This window comes from Canis aureus, chromosome 26 (genome assembly GCF_053574225.1).
Source record: "Canis aureus isolate CA01 chromosome 26, VMU_Caureus_v.1.0, whole genome shotgun sequence".
Lineage (NCBI taxonomy): Eukaryota > Metazoa > Chordata > Mammalia > Carnivora > Canidae > Canis > Canis aureus.
The window spans coordinates 34,624,462-34,642,682 of record NC_135636.1 but is presented as its reverse complement, the minus strand read 5'-3'; the positions used below and the strand labels follow the sequence as shown (position 1 = coordinate 34,642,682).

Here is an 18,221-nt window from a genome sequence, read left to right as displayed (position 1 = left end):
GTCACGATCACTCGGAATTAACATGTGGCAACACTGAAAAGGATTTCAATCTTGGGATCCCTAGGTGGCGCAGCGGTTTGGCGCCTGCCTTTGGCCTAGGGCGCGATCCTGGAGACCCAGGATCGAATCCCACATCGGGCTCCCGGTGCATGGAGCCTGCTTCTCCCTCTGCCTGTGTCTCTGCCTCTCTCTCTCTCTCTCTCTCTCTCTCTCTCTCTGTGACTATCATAAATAAATAAATAAAATTAAAAAAAAAAAAAAAAGGATTTCAATCTAAAGCAAAATTAGGTTATTAGATCCTTCTAAGGCATTGAATTTCCACACACACAAAGGTTGGACCAGGATAAGAATACATCTGCTTCGAGGTCCAACAAGAGCCAAAGCTCCACAGGAAGGGGGAAGACAGGAAGGAGCTGGTGAAGACAAGGAAATGAACTTGTTCATTCAACACTTACTGAGCACCCACCACAGAACCCTGACAGACACAAAGGGCTGATGAATTACTAACCCACCATTGTCATGATTCCTAATAGCCCCTAATATACATAATCATTTCATTTTATCTTGGGGCACCTGGGTGGCTCAGTCAGTTAAGCATGTGACTCTTTGATTTCGGCTCAGGTCATGATCTCAGGGTCAAGAGATGGAGCTCCATGACAGGCTCCCTGATAGGTGTAAAATCTGCCTAAGATTCTCCCTCTCCCTCTGCCCCTTCCTCTGTTCTCTCTCTAAAAATAAATCAATCTCTTAAAACTGTTTTATTAAAGGTGAATATTTAAACTCTGAAAAACTCTGATTAGTTCCAAAGGAAAAAAAAAAGAAAATAAAAACACATATCCTTTTGTTTCCGGACTGACCTTTGAAAGGCCCAGGATTCCTTTGCTCTGCAATTTTCTTTTTCCAAACTTTCCTTTTAACCCCATATGTGGTCACACCAACAATGCCAATTGCATAGTTGTGTTGAGCATTTCTGCCACTGCAGCTCTGCTCTTCTCAAGGCATCTCCCTAGTCATTGATCTCTCCCTTCCCCTCAGGCATGCTGTGCTGAGGAGTTTACAGTTCTAAATTATAAAAGCCATAGAGTAAATGCATACAAATAGGTCTGGAACTCTACATATCAAATTATGAACAGTGGTTACCTCAAAGCTGAAAAGGAGAACCGAAAATCAGACAAAGAAGTCATTTTTTCCTAACTTGTACACCTCCTGCATCATTGGACTCTTTTTCAACACAAATACAAATCATGTATAATAGGTAGAGCAGCTAAATCGTACAAAGTTTTAAGAAGTATCAGTATTCAAAATTCTAAACACTAAAATTTATCAAATAAAAATTAAAATTTCCCACTTAAACACACGTCTCAAAAGTAACCTATTGCTATTCTCCTCCATAAAGACTGACTCTTCTTCACTCCCAGTGAGGAGGAAGCCTGTTCTCTCAGTCGCAACCCTAGATATTCTGATACTCATTAATGTTTCCTAACCTCAGAGACATTATACAAAAGACGTATCATTATTTTCTTGGCATTTTTCTTTGCCTATGTTTTAAGATGTTTACTAATCACTTCTCTAAGACTGTTTCTTTCATTTTTAAAAAAAGATTTTTATTTATTTATGAGAGAGAGAGAGAGAGAGAGGCAGAGACCTAGGCAGAGGGAGAAGCAGGCTCTTCATAGGAGGCCGAGGGACTCGATCCCAGATCCCAGATCAGAACCTGAGCAGAAGGCAGCCGCCCAACCGCTGAGCCACACACAGGTGTCCCTGTTCTTTTCATTTTTAAAAGACTTTTTCTTCACATTAAGAATTTTAAGCCCTCTGTACTCCAAATATTTTCCCCCATTTTTTTTTAATGGCATGAGTTTGTTTGCCACATACAAAACTTTAATTTTGAAGTACCAATTTTATAAAGCTTTTCCTTATGGCTCTTATTATACTTCCTGCTTCAAAAGGTCTTCATTGTTCTACAATTATAAAATAGTCATCCAGATTTCCTTGCGGATTTTTTTAAGCAAATAGACAGTTTCCTGAACATGGTTTATAAAATAATCTATCTTTCCCCTATCATTTTATTTTTTACTTTTTCCCTATCATTTTAAAAGCAACATTCTTCACATGCCAAATTCCTATACACACATACACACCTTCCTAGTTCAATCCGTTCAACAGGATGGGACCTAGTTTTTAGATCTAAAAGGCTGAGAGCTAGTTAACACTCTCTCTCACTAGAACCTGGAAAACTTATTTCAGAATGCCATTCTAGAGAGATTTTTCTAAGTACTTCCCTCCTCCTCCAAACATCAGGCTATTAAATATCAATAACACTCTTGCTTAATTAGGTTGTGGAACCCGAGAGGTGACATTGTAACCCAGTGCTGCAATGTTACCATTTCCACTTCTGCTCCTCTTCTTTCTTCGGCTTCTTTTTCTTGCTATCTGGCTCGGGAACTTTTTTATCTTTCTCTTTCTCTTTATTCTTGGGTTTTTTCAATTTACCGTCCTACAAAGAAACATGGTGAGAAAGCACTTAAGTACCAATCACATTTAAGCAGTAGTTGTGAGGGGCCCTTAGGAAGAAAAACAGGAATCACAGAATATCAAAACTGGAGAGGTTTTTAAAGCTAAATTTGATAAATGAATGAAAATTTATTGGTCTTTTTCTCTAGGGTAATGTTTCCCAAATGATTACTTCCTGACAAATGATTACCTGAGAATGTAGTTAAAAACATTCATTTTGCATGGGAAGAGAGCCTAGGATATTGTATATTTTTTAGCCTCAGAGGAATGTTTGGGAAAGCACTGCTATGGAAAATAGTCCCAATGTATTATGCTCACTTGTTTTAAATTTACTCATCTTTAAACCTCTTCCAAAACTATCAATAGCTATAGGAAACTTTGTATTTAGATACTTAATATATAATTTGAAAGGAAATTCTTGATTGAGTCTGAGAGGGGCTGTGGGGAAATACTTCTTATCACTGTTGCCTACATACACAAAGTCAGGAAGCAGTAAACAAATGTCAAGGAGGTCCTAAAATGATTATCAATCCCTATATTGTATTTCTTCATGGCTCTTCTTTGAACTGTGACCCCAGATGAACTGTCATTGTGGCACAAATATAAACAAATAAAATTCAGTAATACGGAATATAAGTCTCAAACATACACACACACACACACACACACAGACAAAAATGTACTATTCAAAAAGAGCAGGTCCTACTTCACAGGAACTGAACTCTTTTAAAGAATATTTTCCTTTTCCTAACTATCCAAGATCATTTTTTAAATAAAGATTTTATTTATTTATTCATGAGAGACACAGAGAGACAGAGTCAGAGACACAGGCAGAGGGAGAAACAGGCTCCATGCAGGTTGCCCAATGTGGGACTCAATCCCGGGACTCCAGGATCATGCCCTGAGCCAAAGGCAGACACTCAACCGCTGAGCCACCCAGGCATCCCACCAAGATCATTTTTTATTCAACAAGTTCTGTATAGCTATGAAAAGTGGTTTTGAGTCATCTTAAAATCATTTATAGAATGGTAGAGCTTGAAAGACCTTTAAAAAAGACAGTTTGGTTTGACATATTCCAGTTGTAATTAAGGAAAACTCTGAAATGGAAGTTTGTTCACTTGTTCAAGGTCATTTAGCTGCTACTGACCATGATGAGAGCCCAAGTTTACCAGAAAAATCATAGTGTGACTCATGGGAATGACTGGAATATATAAACATCCTAGCACTACATGATAGGACAGCAATCAAGATAAACTCAGGATTTTAAAGCAAATGATCTTTACCGTAGGAGGAAGGGAAAGACTACAACACCAGACATATTTTAATACAGGAATGGAGGATATCAATGTATAAGTATGTTCAGGAGGAGAAAGTACTAGAGGATCATATTAATTCAGATAATGTTTATCATTTAGCCTGAAACACACCACAGGAAAGGGAAATGTTTTTCAGTTAAGACATTCTCTGAACAGCTTCTGAGCAGGCATACAGATGGTCCCATCAGGAAACTACTGGCTATACTGTATGTTTTCAAGCCTCAAAATGGGATAATCAGTCACTGAGAAACTTTAGAACAATTCCCAGAAATGAAAAAAAACACAGCCAGTGAATGAGGTTTCAGGACTGCTCCTGCCATCTGGGGTCCCAGGCATAGTAAGACTGAGTATTAATTCTAGGTCTTTCAGCCGCATTTTTTTTCTCCCCTTATAGGGAGAGGGCTGCTGAAAAAAATTAAAAAAATAAAGTCAAGTGTCCTTTTTTCCAAATGGTTTAAAACAGTTATTACTAGCTCCTTCCAAACTCAGAGAAAGGTATTATTTTACATTAATTCAACAAAGGGATAAAGGCAATACAGAAAGCCAAAGTTTTACATTTTTTTAACCGATTAATCTGTACTGATCATCTATATAAAAGTGGAGTCGCTAAATAATCACTCAACATTTTACTCTTAATTCCTTCAGTTGGTACTCAAAAACTTGAACTGCCAAAAACAGACCAGTCAGAAAAGCCCATTTCTCTTAAATCTAGGACCCCATCATCTCTCTGTGGGCACCTACTCATTACTATTTTTAATGTGATTTCATTAAAGACCCTTCTCCCTTTCTGCAGAGTTAAAGCATCAGCAAAGTCACACAGGAGACAGGATAACATAGTAGCTAGTGGTACTCGTTCTGGAATCAGACTGCATGGGATCAAATGCTGGCTTTACTACTCCGTAGTTGTATGACATCAGGGATATGATCTCAGCCCCTCTCTATACCTCAGTTTCTGCATCTGCAAAATGTAGATAATAGATAGTGGCTATATTTACCTCTTAAGGGCTGTTGTAAGGATTAAATGAAATGACTCATATAAAGCATTAATAGTGTCTGGCACACAGTAAGCACCTATTACATTTAATTTTAATTATGACTATCATTCTTACTACTACTTCTACGATAGATTACATTCTTAAAACTCACTGCTCCCTACTATTGCTATCTTTACTGCTCATCCTTTGATGAGCTACGGACTTAATACTTGTGAATTCATTTTGCCCATGACCATGGCTAACCACAAATGCAACATAAGGGCTAAGAACTCACTCAACCCTTTTTCTTAGGAGAGTGCAAGATTAAGACTCCTGTGAATTTCTGACATCCTTCTCTTGAATTACTTGCTAACACCTCTTCAGTACAAGAAATAGGAAATGTCAAAAGGAACCATATTATTGTATTTTTAAATCTACCACAAGCATAAAGTAGAGCCCCCAGAAAAATACTTGAGTTGAGCTGAGATTTTAAGGAAGGTGATGAGCAAAAGAAGGGAGGAAGAGCATGTGTGTTCCCAACAGAAGGAACGGCATGTGCTACATAAAGCTCTGAAGCACAAAAGAATCCAGTGTGGAAAGGAAACAAGGGAGGCCAGTGTGGCTGGAACAAGCAAAATTAGAGAAGAAGCGCAAGATGAAGGGAGGCACCAGATGCAGGGGTCAGACTGGGAAGAGTAGTGGTAAAGAGCTTGGGTTTTTCATCATTATGTCCAAGGGGCACCTAATCAAAGGCCTTTAAACACAAGAGAGTTACCCAAAGTGAGTGATGAGAAAGCTTCCTAAGATATAAGAGAGCACTAAAAAACATTCTTAAGGAAAACTCTTCCCGGTTGTAATCCAAAGTATGATTTGTTAACACTTCTTCCACATGCGTGAAGATGGTGTAGTTTCTCCAAAAATGTCAGCTGGCAGCACAACTACGGGTAGATACCTGCGAAGGCTAAGAGATCTTAAAACTCACAGTGCCATGGCCACTGTTACACATGTATGAGTTTTTCTCAGCGTTTCCTCTACCATAGATAAATATACTCCCTAAAACTCATCTGCCTTCAAAACTTGTTTTATGGACAACTACTTACTCCAAACCCATGCCTCCCAGGGCCAGCGTCTCTTTACTAACCTCTTCTTCCTCCAGTTTTCGTTTCTTCTCTTTCTTGATATCTTCTGCTTTAATTTTCTTATTAGGTTTATAATCAGCACTACAAAGGGGAACATGAATAAGCAATTAACAACTTTGACACAGTAGTTCTCACCAACAGGATCAGGACCTCCAAACTCCTCTTGGAGGCTTCCAATGCAGCCATGACTATTATTCTTGGCTGGACATTCTACAGTCAGAACAGGAATGGTAAAAGTAAAGAAGGCCTGACCAAGGACCAACAGTTACAGTCCTACACAGAACAAAATAATTTATACTAGACATAAGCTTGGAAGAGAAGGGGAGTGGAGGGCTGGCTATCTATTGAAACAGACACCACTAGAAGATCAAAGTCTGGGAACCAAATGAACAGTGCCGCAATGGCTACCACAAGGCAATATCCAGCTGGAAAGGGGAAGAAATAAATACCATATACATTCTAAATGAAGATAAGGGAGTTCACCAAGTGTTTCTCTCCTCTCTTTCCATCCACGTTCTACCATAAATCCTCTGTAGATTCCTAAAGCATAATAAGCTATACAAGACTGAACATAAGGAACAGAACTTAACCTCATAGAATCTGAGAAAGAGGTACACATAAGTCTCAACCATTTTAAGTAAGAGCAATTTTATTATCTCTATACACTGAAACTTCACTTAGAATAGATTGACAGGCACAGATCCTAGGAAAAATTGCTTTAACAGTAAAAAATTATCTGTGGTAGGTGATGATAAATTTAAAATAACTTAAATAACTTAAATATTCTTTATGAATTCTGTATTATTTGAAATTCTTATAATAGGTATTATCTTTTTACTATGAAAATTAAAACATAACATAAACATATATACTCTCTAAGCCTCAGATATACTACTTATTACAACTCATAATTCAAATATAAATAAGTTGCCCAGTCCATTAATCACAAATTCCAAATGACTAAGTCAATTAATGCAGTTTTGCTGTGTACTGGGGAGATCTACATCACATTTATTCTTTAAACAAATCCTTTATGTTTTCAAACTCAAAGGATTAAAAAAATACTCACTCATCCTCTTCTCGAGGTCTCTTTAATGGCTTTATATCCTCTTTAGGAGGAGCAAAATACCCATCATCTTCTGGTTCATCTTTAATTCGTGGTGGACTAAAAAAAAAAAAAGACTAGTAAGTTTGAGAACATCTACATTACGTTAAATAATCTAAAATAGGGATAAATCATCTCACTGAGAAGGAGCTAATAAGGATAACAACATGCATTTGTACATACTGTAAAAATTTTCTGTAACTACTTTTCACTCATTATCTCCACTACAACCCCATGAGGTAGATAGTACTATCCTTATTTTATAAATGAATAGGTAATATCAAGACCTCAGATCAGGACTCCTTAATCTAAGTCAATATTCTTTTCTACTGCAGCTTAGCTGCCTTTGCCAGCATGACCCAAACCACAACAGGAACAAACCTAAATTGTTCCCTCACCTGGCACAAGGAATCTACTATATATTTAAACCCTTGAACGATCCAAGCTGATTAAGTATTCCAAAAGCTAAGTATAGTTTTCGCAAGGAAGGGAGTAAAAATTTATTTTCCAAATTTATACCTTAAAGTTGTAATGGAAACTACCCTTAGTTACATGGGAAAATAACTAAGCTGACATCACAACAAAAGAAGGGCATGTGCTAAATAAGAGAAGAGGCTCCAAACAAAATCTATTCATTGTTCAACTTCCTCCACTGGTTTACTTACTCTATACACAGAAGAGTGCCTTGCCCTATTTTTGTTAAGACTTTTTGCCTTCTGAATAAAATAATGACTCTATTAGGCAATTATTTTCAATCAGAAAGAGGAAGGAACAATTAAAAAAAAAACCACCACTGGTGTTATATGCAAACATATAACAGTTATATGTTATATGGTGTTATATAAATTATTGAACACTACACTACATCTGAAACTAATGATGTACTATATGTTGGCTAATATAATTTAAATTAAAAAATGAAATAAAAAATAAAAATAAAAAATGAAATAAAATATATAGAAGTAAAAAAAAAAGACAGACCATGGGACCAGCAATCACCACAGCCTTGGGATGTTCCCTGGCCTGACACATCTCAGCAGAACCTCACTGTTCACAGCCAGAAGCATCTACGAAGCTAACTCACTACAGAAAAAGCCTCCCAACATGAAACCATCTGTCTCTAAGGGGTTCAAGGGATAAGCATCCAGACTCAGCTGCCACGGACAGTCAAGATATTCATGGGGTCTCATTGCTACCACCCCCCCACACTCCCCAAGCATACTGGATCCCTTTGCTTGTAACAGAATCTGAATGTTTTTTAAAAAGAGATTAGCTTTTTCTTACTTCTGCACATTTCTCAAATGCCAATTTCTACAGCTGCTTCCCTTCACCATGGAAATCACTAACATAGCATCAAGAGTCTAGTATCTCCAAATACTTTGCACCAGAAGGAAAGAAACCTCGCCACTGACCTAACCAGTTAAGTAAATGCTAGATCCTAGTATTGTCATGGGTGAAGTTTACAACATGTGGGAAGGATTACTAGGCCTGAAGGAAGAACTTCTAAAACAATTTATCAGAAAAAACTGTGTTCCACCCAGTAAAGCATCTCGATTGTCTACAAAGACAAATATGCAGGCTAGCAGGTGGTCCAGGAAGGTGGATATAGAGACCACTGCCTGGAAGCCTGCGTTCCTAATCTTCTAACATGGAAAGTCTGAAACTGAATCCTGGACTACACACCACAACCAGAGTCTATTCATATGTTGGTGTTAATTTATAAAAGTCCTAGATGGTCTCCTGGCAGAAAATAGCCATCTTATCCTCACTTTACACCTAGGGTAGTTTTCAGCTCTAACACTTCTTCCATTGTATTATTCTGCATTCCTAGAACAGTTACAAAACATGCCTGAAGAGGGCACCTGCTTCTCCTAGCCTAGGGACTCAGAGTTCATGGCAGAATTTTCAAAAATATTCCCAAACGAAACTGAAAGTTCAAAGTTTCAAGGAAGTGAAACTCCCCAACACTTTGTTCCAGTCAATATGCAAACCTTTCCAACAAGTCCTAGGAAATCCATTCTGTCACTCAATGGAGTGAGACTATATGATCAAAAACTCTTATTTATTTCAAACCAGAGGGGACCTTAAAGCTTTTTTTTAAGGGACCTGAGGCTGATGAGGAAAACAGAACCAAAATGACAAAACTAGTACAGGAAAACCAATCTCTAGATTGTATGCATTTTCCTCTTCTTGAAAAGATAATGTTTTTTTTTTTTTTTTTTTTTTTTTTAAAGATTTGATAGTGTATGAGGGAGGGGAAGAGGAAGAAGCAGACTTCCTGCTGAGTGGGGAGCCCAATGTGGGTCTCAATCTCAGGACCCTGAGATTATGATCTGAGCCGAAAGCAGACACTTACCTGACTGAGCCACCCAGGTGCCCCAGATAAAGTATTTCTACTCAACTCTACACCTGTTCCTAAAATGCAGACCGAGTAAGTTTCTACAGATGACCCTTAGAGTACATTAGTTCCTTCTTATCTACAGGTCATATACTTCAAGACCTCCAGTAGATGCCTGAAACTATGAGAAGTACTGAATCCTACATATACCATGATTATTCCTATACATACATACTTATGGTAAAGTTTAATCTGTCAATTAGACACAGCAAGAGAATATTAATAAAAAGAGTAATTATAATACCCTGTAATAAAATTTATGAGACCATGTCTTTTTCACGAGATCACCACCTACTTCCTGACGGTGGTTGACCATGGCTAAATGAAACCAGAGAAAGCAAAACTGTGGATAAGGGTGGGAGACTACTGTACTACTAAGGAGGAATTCAGAATAGGGGTTTTTCAGGAAACTCCATAATTACTAACGGACTATGAAGTTTCTTTTGGGGGAGATGAAAATGTTCTGTTATTAAGATAGTGGGGTAGGGAGAGGTTGTACAACCTTGTGAATACACCAAAAACCCATAAACTGTATGCTTTCAAAGGGTGAATTTTACGGTATTTAAATTATATCTCAATTTTTATAGAAATTTCTTCCTGTCTTATCTTCTCAACTCAAAATAGCCTTCTGGAAAATGTGCTGGTCAGTTTCACTAAATGACACTTTAGAAATGCTCAAATTAGCTTAGATCATGTCCCCTCACTGCCAACCTCCTTGGAAACCAACAGGTGGCCTGGTCAGTACAATTTAGGTAAGTTTAGACAACACTACAACATACACAGCTGGCCAAGAGAAAGAGCAGCCAAGGTAGCAGAAGAGTCTTACCTAGAGAAGCCATTTTCCTTCTCCTTTTTAATTTTTGCATCCCCAGAGGCTCTAACCTGAAAATAATAGTAACTGATTAGTACCTTGAAAGGACTAAATTTGAAAAAGCCTCTCTCTTATTTGAGAACATTCGGCCTCAATTCTTGGAGCATCTTGATCACAGACTCTTATTATTAGCAAAACTGAACAGGTGAACTAAAGGTCTTGACATTTTCCTAAGACTCATTTTTTACAGTTCTTCAGGGTGAATTATCCAATTTACTAAGAAATGTTTCCCCTCAAAATGGCAGCTTTTTACCTTTAAATGATAGCAAGTCCCCCTCCCTCAATAAATATACTCTCTCAAGGATTTGCCCTTGGCAGTGCGCAGAGAAAATAACAAAATAGTCCATTTCCTGCCTTCTCTGATTTAGGCAGAGTATGTTCACACACATACACACACCCCTCCCTTCCCAGACATTCTCTGTCTTTCAAAAATCTTTACACATACAAAAGGATAGATATACATACATGTGCATATATGTGCACACACATATATACAGTATCTCTGGAAGAACAGAGAAAAATGGTTGGTATAGTGGTTGCCCCCCGGAAAGAGAAAAAGAACAATGAGCAAAGGGTGAAAAGGAAGGTGTAATTTTCATTTTCTTTTCTTTCAAAGTTTTATTTATTTATTCATGAGAGACAGAAAGAGGCAGAGACACAGGCAGAGGGAGCAGGGTCCCTGTGGGGAGCCCGATATAGGACTTGATCCCAGGACCCCAGGACCACGACCTGAGCCAAAGGCAGACGCTCAACAACTGAGCCACCCAGGTGCCCCAGATGGTGTAATTTTCTTTTCTCTCTTAAGTGGGTTCCAATGCTATGCATGGAACTCAATGTGGGAGTTGAACTCACGACCCTGAGATCAAGACCTGAGCTGAGATCAACAGATGCTTAACTGAGTCACACAGGTACCCCAAGAAACATATACTTTTCATTATATTCTCTATTTCAGATTTCCTGAATTTACTGAGTACCAAAATTACTTACTCAGAAACTAAACTATTTTTTTTTACTTAAATAAAAAAATTTTTAGGTTTTTTGTTTTAAGTAATCTCCACACCCAACATAGGGCTTGAACTCACAACCCTGAGATCAAGAGTCACATAGACTCTTCTGACTGAGCCAGCCAGGCACCTCAAAACAATAAAAAAAAAATCTATACATAGTACTACCTTTTTTTTTTTTTTAAAGAACTTATTTATTAATGAGAGACATAGAGAGGCAGAGACACACAGGCAGAGGGAGAAGCAGGCTCCATGCAGGAAGCCCAATGTGGCACTTGATCCGGGGACTCTGGGATCACACCCTGAGCCAAAGGCAGATGCTCAATCGCTGAGCCACCCAGGCATCCCTATACATAGTACTTCTCATTTGCAGCCAGATGAGCCTAGAGATTTTGAGAAGGCTTATAATGGTTATGCTGGAACCGAAAGCCACAAAAGCACCAACATCACTAAGTTTTAACTCAGGAAGGACCCTTCATTCAAGAGAAGGCCAACATGGCACTAGGCCTTCTCCCAAGACCAGAATTAATTTTCCCCATAAAAGGAAACTAGCATTTCCAGAAACCCTACATTCTTAATTTATCCATTTGCCATTTAAAGTAAGATAATGACATGGATAGATTTGGTCCTATGAAATTCAGTGGAAAAGGGCTTTGGTTTTCATAGTTTAAGACTGTGACTGACACTGAAGTCTCCTGACAGAGACCTTTTTACTCAAAGGCTAAGGAATCTTGCTGTGCAATAAGGGTACTTTCAGGACCTGCTTTTTAAGATAAAGAAAATGAAAAGTACATCCCATTGCTCTTCCTTCCCCACTGAAAGTTCTGTACCTTTTCCTCCTTTCGTTTTTCCTTGTCTCTGTCTTTGTGTTTGTCTTTATGCTTTTCTGAACTTCCATCTTTGTGTTTGGTTTTCTCCTTCTCTTTGTGTTTCTTTTCAGAATCTTTATGTTCACTGTAGAGAAAAAATAAACCACAGAGTTAGCCCAGAGCAGGGACCACAAGGGTTCATTTCACAAGATCAACTCACAAGATAACCCTAAGATAACATGAAACCATGGAAACTTACAATGCTTTAAATAAACAGTCCTGACAGAAGGTTCAAGTAGAGGCGCTTGGCTACTGGACTTTATCTTGTTTGATGTTTTTATTTTTTTGAAGGGGCAAAGAAACCAAATAGAGAAACGTAGTTATTCTAAACATACCAGGACTTTTTTTTAAGTGACTAAGAACATACAGTAAGCCCACCATTTCTACAACATTCTACCAGCAAAAACTATGATGGATGAAATCTCCAAATTGAGCATTCACATCTCACGTGAGAAGGTAAAAATTCACAAAATATGCATCTTGTGGCTTTGCGCAGTGAACAGCCCAAAAATACAGTAAATGTATTCCTGCTAGCTTTAACTAGGAAAAGCTAGTCACTTCTATATGGGGCTGATAAACACTGCTTGGTCCTTCCTTTACAGTAAGAAAAGATCCAGCTAAAAGTAAAGACATATCCAGCCCTCAACGTTTAAAAGTCTTGTTTTTAAAAGGGTTTGTGGATATACTGGTAAGCACTGCTCCTCTGGAAAACTAAATATGACATTACAAAGCAAGTGCCATTAAAATGTTCATACCCTAGGATCTAGCTCCTTGAAGTTTCTCTTTGGAAAATAACATCACAAATGATATTCCATTTTGATGTTTTCCATAACAAAAAACAAACAAGAACAAAGAAACAAAAACCACACACACACAAAAAAAGATAAAACCTTAGTAAAGAACAAAGGAGGAACCTGTGATGTATCATATTACACAGCCCTTATGCTATAGTTTGTGAGCCCTATGAATATACATGGACAGTGTTTATGGCCACATAAGAAGAAACAGGAATATATAGTCACCGCAACTATATAAAAACATGCACGGGGACTGAAGAGGCAATAGGCAAAGATTACAAGCTACGGTTTAGGGTAGCAAAACACGGAAGGACCATTTTCTTCAGTGCACTGGGCAGGTAGCTTAGGAACCTTGTTCACTGCACCAACCACTATATTCCACAAGTTAACAAAAGGACTTGAATTCAAGGGCTATGAATTGGGGAGCCCACCCCAGACACAAGACAGCTGGCAGCAACCTCAGCTGACAGGCCTAGAGTGGTTCCGGCCTTCCCCACCACCAGACTGCATTTCCCATCTGCCACATTTAGCCTTCAGTCCAGAAAAAGTAGATTTTACCAGCAACGAGCTCATTACGTTAGGCTGTGTCCATCCCAAGGAGTTTGTTCTAAAGATTCTGCCAGCACACCTGAGCACATCAAAGGCCAGAGAGGGAGCAACCAATGATGGCAACCAGGTAGGGGAGAGCGTAGAACCTCGGTGAGAAACGCATCTGCTGTCACACACATCTCTGTGCATGAAGAGAGCCTCAACTCAAGACCGGCATTCAGGTAATAAATAAGCAGAAGCAGGAGGACTGAGGGACCAGCAGAGACAGGACTACAGGTTTGGGAAGATCCAGGAACCGTCAAATGAAAAGATAATAATGCCCACTTTTTCTTACTTATATACTCCTCCCATGTTGCTCTCATTAGGTTATTTAGATGTGCCACAAAATGAAGCAACAGGTTTCTCCATGAGTGAACATTTCCTTTTAACTCATTAGGGCTGCACCTAGTTTCAGCGAACATAGAGGTACATGGTCACCAAGTTTCCCACCATGCTCCTTGCTCTCAGCACACAATTATGTCACTCTTCACTCGGTGTGGTCTCGTAATCGTTTTTACCTAAATGCAGTGTTTTATCAAAAAATTGTCCTTTACTTTGTACAAAGATGACTCCCAACTTCATTAGCACTCTTACTTCCAGTTCTCATTAAGCTCTCCAGCTTTAGAATGACTGGTGAAAACAGTAAGGTTGCAGAGACTGCAACAGATTCTTCAGAAGTTTACACGTATGAGATCATGGTTTACACCCATGAAATCCTACCAGCAAAGCATGTGAGCTTACTATTTCATTATACAAGCATTGTAGTTTTAATACTTTTTAAACATTAACTGTAAGAGGAATTACTGGTCATCTACACAAGTGTTTGTCCAAGAGCAAAAACCTGGAATAATTACATCGACAATACTGATGGATGAATATCTCCCCACAGACACAGTAAGAAAAACTCCCACTCTAAGCAAGCACTGTGCTTGGTATTTTCATATACATTATTTCATTCAATCCTCACAACACTCATGTGAGATAGATTTTATTGTCCCTTTAAACTGATTTAGGAGAGGAGCCAGTTTTTCAAAGTCTAATTCAAAGTTACAATGTTAGAAAGAAAGGAAGTTGGGATTTGGATTTAACTCAGTATTTCCATCTCCAAGTTCAGAGCACTTTCCAGGAAATCAGTACCATCACATGTCCATGAAATTGATACCTTACCCCTTAAAGCAGACAGATGTTAGAGACAAATAAATGCATGGCCAGTCTGAGATTTGATATAGAAGGTCAAAACTTTATTTTACCATTAAGTAATAACTTCCTAGAAGAGAGGCCTTGGGTATCTGAAATGATAAAACCTTTGGGATAGCTGCTCTTCCCATTAAACTATAAATGGTTGATTCAGGAACAGAAGTTTAGGAATGCTCAATCTTCCTCTCTGTTCTAACATTCCTCTGTTCTTTTTCTCAATGAAAGCAATTCCTAGAAAGGACATTAGTCTGCTTCACTAGCAACTGGCTCTCTGGTCTTCTGGGGTACCTATCTCTAAGTATATACACACTCCAGTTTTCAGCTTTGCCATTCATTATCACACCAAACAGAGATCAGAGAAGCCGTCAACAAATGACAAAGCAATGAGATAGTACTTAGGCCACCCCCAGGAAAGTGAAAAAAGTCAATGATACTTCCTCTGCTTACTAACCAGAGAGAAATCTACTCAGGAAATTCAAAGTTCCTGCTAGAGTAGTAACCCTTTTATAGGTCATAATTAATCAAAGACCAGAATGAGACGAACTACTGAAGTGACTTTCTAAAGGAAACACAGTCTCCTCTATTCCCAACTGTTTAGATATAAGAGGATAGGTATGAATTTTTATATACTAAGTGACCAGGATTCAGGATTGAGAACACCTTGTGGTAGAAGGTATTCCATTGTAGACTGTTAAAAATTTGGGTTAATGGAGCTCTGAACATGATGCTAACAAGTCTACTTGTCAAGTGCGTTCCTGTCCCTGCCTCCAGAAATAGAGAACAGAGTGCTGGGAGTCCTACCCCCTCATCCATAACTCCCATACTGGCAGAAAGCTTGCTAAGACCCAGTGTCAGTCTTTCCTAAGAAATCTACCTGAAGTAAGTGGCAAATGCTTCTGGGGGACAAAGTCTGATGATACAAAAGCATGTCTAAAGCTGCGCCATGGTAGGTATGATGCAGGATTTGGCCAGTAGTAGAAAATGGAGCCAATCTGGGACCACTTAGACTGACTCATCATCATTCAGGATTTCTTAACTTGGAGGTTAGGAAATCTTTTTCCAAAAGGCTTAAAACTAGTTTGACTTTCATCGTGACTTAAAGAGCAGCATCTTTTCCACTGATAGTGAGCTGACAAAAATTCTGACCAATGTAGAAGAATTCGTATGTTGACTGCTTGTTTTAAGAGATGTTACCCTTTTTTCTACTGATCCTGCCACTTTTCCATACATAATTGGCACAATATGTCAAAGTCACAAAATAAGCTTCAGGACAATGGGAAGCTACAACACTGGCCAGTTCAGAGGCAGCGCACAGATGATTGGAAGCACTAGAAAAGCTTCAGTGAGGCTACAAGAGAACAAACCAGAAAAAAGGCTTACTACTGACCACAGTAAGAAACCTAAACATCTGAAGAAAATATACATTTTAAGAATGAGTGTAATCTGAGGATACACTGAAGGCCAAATACAGATAGTAGCTAGCATTCCTAGAGCCTCCGTAATGGTCACATTTTTGAATGAAGTATGAATTTCATCCTTAGAACTCTGGGAGAGAAAACACCAATTACTGGCCAGGTTCAGAAGCTGACTCCTTGGCTCAGGGCTCGTGTTTGTCTGGGGATAAGATCCACCACACTAGCAAAGCCTGGACAAGCAAAAGTCAATGCCAAAGAGAACAGAAGAGTCAAAGCCACATCTCCAGAATGTTCATGCCTGTCTTATGCTTCAATTACCTAAATTGCACTAAGGAAAAAGTGATGGTGAAACCTTTGGTCTGTTCTGTTAGAGCTGAACAGACAACAAAGGTTGACCTGTAAGGCACTGAGGCAGAAGTGTGGACATAGGGAGAGGGTAGTGGAAAACTAGGAGGAAAAGGATTTTTTTGCCTGGGAGGGCATGTGCTAACCCTTTAGGAGAAGCAACAACAACAAACCTGTGTCTGATATTCTGGGAAGCTAGGATGCAGATTGTGGGAAATTGTTTAAATCTGTTAAAGAAAACAAAAACGATCTGTCCTCTATCACCAATAAAAATATTTAACAGATACCTGAATAGCATTAAGAGCCATAGACTCAAAAAAAAAAAAAAAAAAAAAAAAAAAAGGAGCCATAGACTCTTCTATGCAGTTTAAATTCTCATAACAAAACTCTGAGGAAGTATCAGTATCTCCATTTTCTAGATGTGGACACTGAGACACAGAAAAGTTAAGTAACTCATCTAAGAAAACATCTCTAATAAGAGATAACAAGAATTTAAATCAGGCAACCTAGCTCCAGAGTCATGGACTCAACCACTCTGTTACATGACTTTTCAACAAAACAAAGAAACCCTGCCAGAGAGAGAAGGAAGCTATCTTCTGAGAATAGGACTTAATTACTAATGGCTAAGAGAATAAACTCATTCTGGCTACCGAGGCCCACTCTTCAGGGCAGCAGAGCCCGGAAGAGTGCAAACCAATGGAATCATAGGGGATTCCTATCCGAGAGCCTAGAGAGTTTCAAAGTTGTGAAGGGAGGAGATTCATGGCCCCTTCAAGGAAAGGAAGCAATTATGGTTTAAATAACATTTGCTAAATAAAAAATTCTAGGTAAATTCAAAAGCTATCTCTGTGAAAAGAACATAGCAGTTTCTGGAAGGCTCTAAGAAACAAAGATTTCCTAATACACATGACCACTATAGTTACTAAACAAAATCACAAGCACTATCAAAACTTTGAGTGGAATGGAAGTTTACAAATTATTTATAGGCCCCTTATCAAATGGTGGCTAGGTCCTCTGTGTACCTTTTTCAATTATTTTCAATGGCTTCTTGCTACCTTCAGATTCACGTCCCAGCTTTCTGAAATTACATTTCATAGTTCTGCCTCAAGCTGCTTTTTTGGACCCCATTTTCTATCCCACCTTCTGTTAATCAAGGGTCCACGTAACTGGCTTCTTCCCAGAGCAAAGTACATTACAGAATGTCCATGTCCTTTTAATTATTTTCTCATTGTCTGGAATGCCATCTTTCCAGCCATTATCTTACACCTTGTCAAGATCTTAACCATCTTTCAGTGGCTAGTTCAAATACCCTTTCTACCATGAATTCTTAAAAAAAAAAAAGAAAGAAAAAGGAAAAAAAAGATTATAGTTCATCATCATAATATAGCTAGATATAATTGAAAACCAGGGCTCCAAATTGATGTTATCAATAAGTAACTACTAAAAAATTAGATCCAAAGACTACCAAAATTGACAGCTCTGATTTATCTGAATGATACTCTACTACTATGTATGGTAATCACCACCACCTCAATTATTTAACATGTTAGTTTCCAAAGAGCTTTCATCTGCAGAATTCCACTTAATTCTGCCCCAACAAACTTAAAAGCTTGGCCAGACCAGTACTGTTATCAACACTTGACCAAAATGGAAAACAAGACCCAGAAGTTAAACAACTTGAATTAGGAC

At 38.5% G+C, this 18,221-nt stretch overlaps 1 protein-coding gene across 1 annotated transcript in view; it reads right to left on the bottom strand.

Annotated features, from left to right (window-relative positions):
* TOP1 (DNA topoisomerase I) overlaps positions 1-18,221 on the bottom strand; it is a 91,064-nt gene that overhangs the window by 31,538 nt on the left and 41,305 nt on the right. Inside the window, exons 4-8 of the mRNA XM_077873167.1 lie at positions 12,152-12,275; positions 10,273-10,328; positions 7,013-7,108; positions 5,946-6,024; positions 2,385-2,497 (exon numbers count right to left, since the gene is read on the bottom strand). Coding sequence (XP_077729293.1) covers positions 2,385-2,497; positions 5,946-6,024; positions 7,013-7,108; positions 10,273-10,328; positions 12,152-12,275 — 468 coding nt within the window. The remainder of the gene's footprint in view (positions 1-2,384; positions 2,498-5,945; positions 6,025-7,012; positions 7,109-10,272; positions 10,329-12,151; positions 12,276-18,221) is intronic.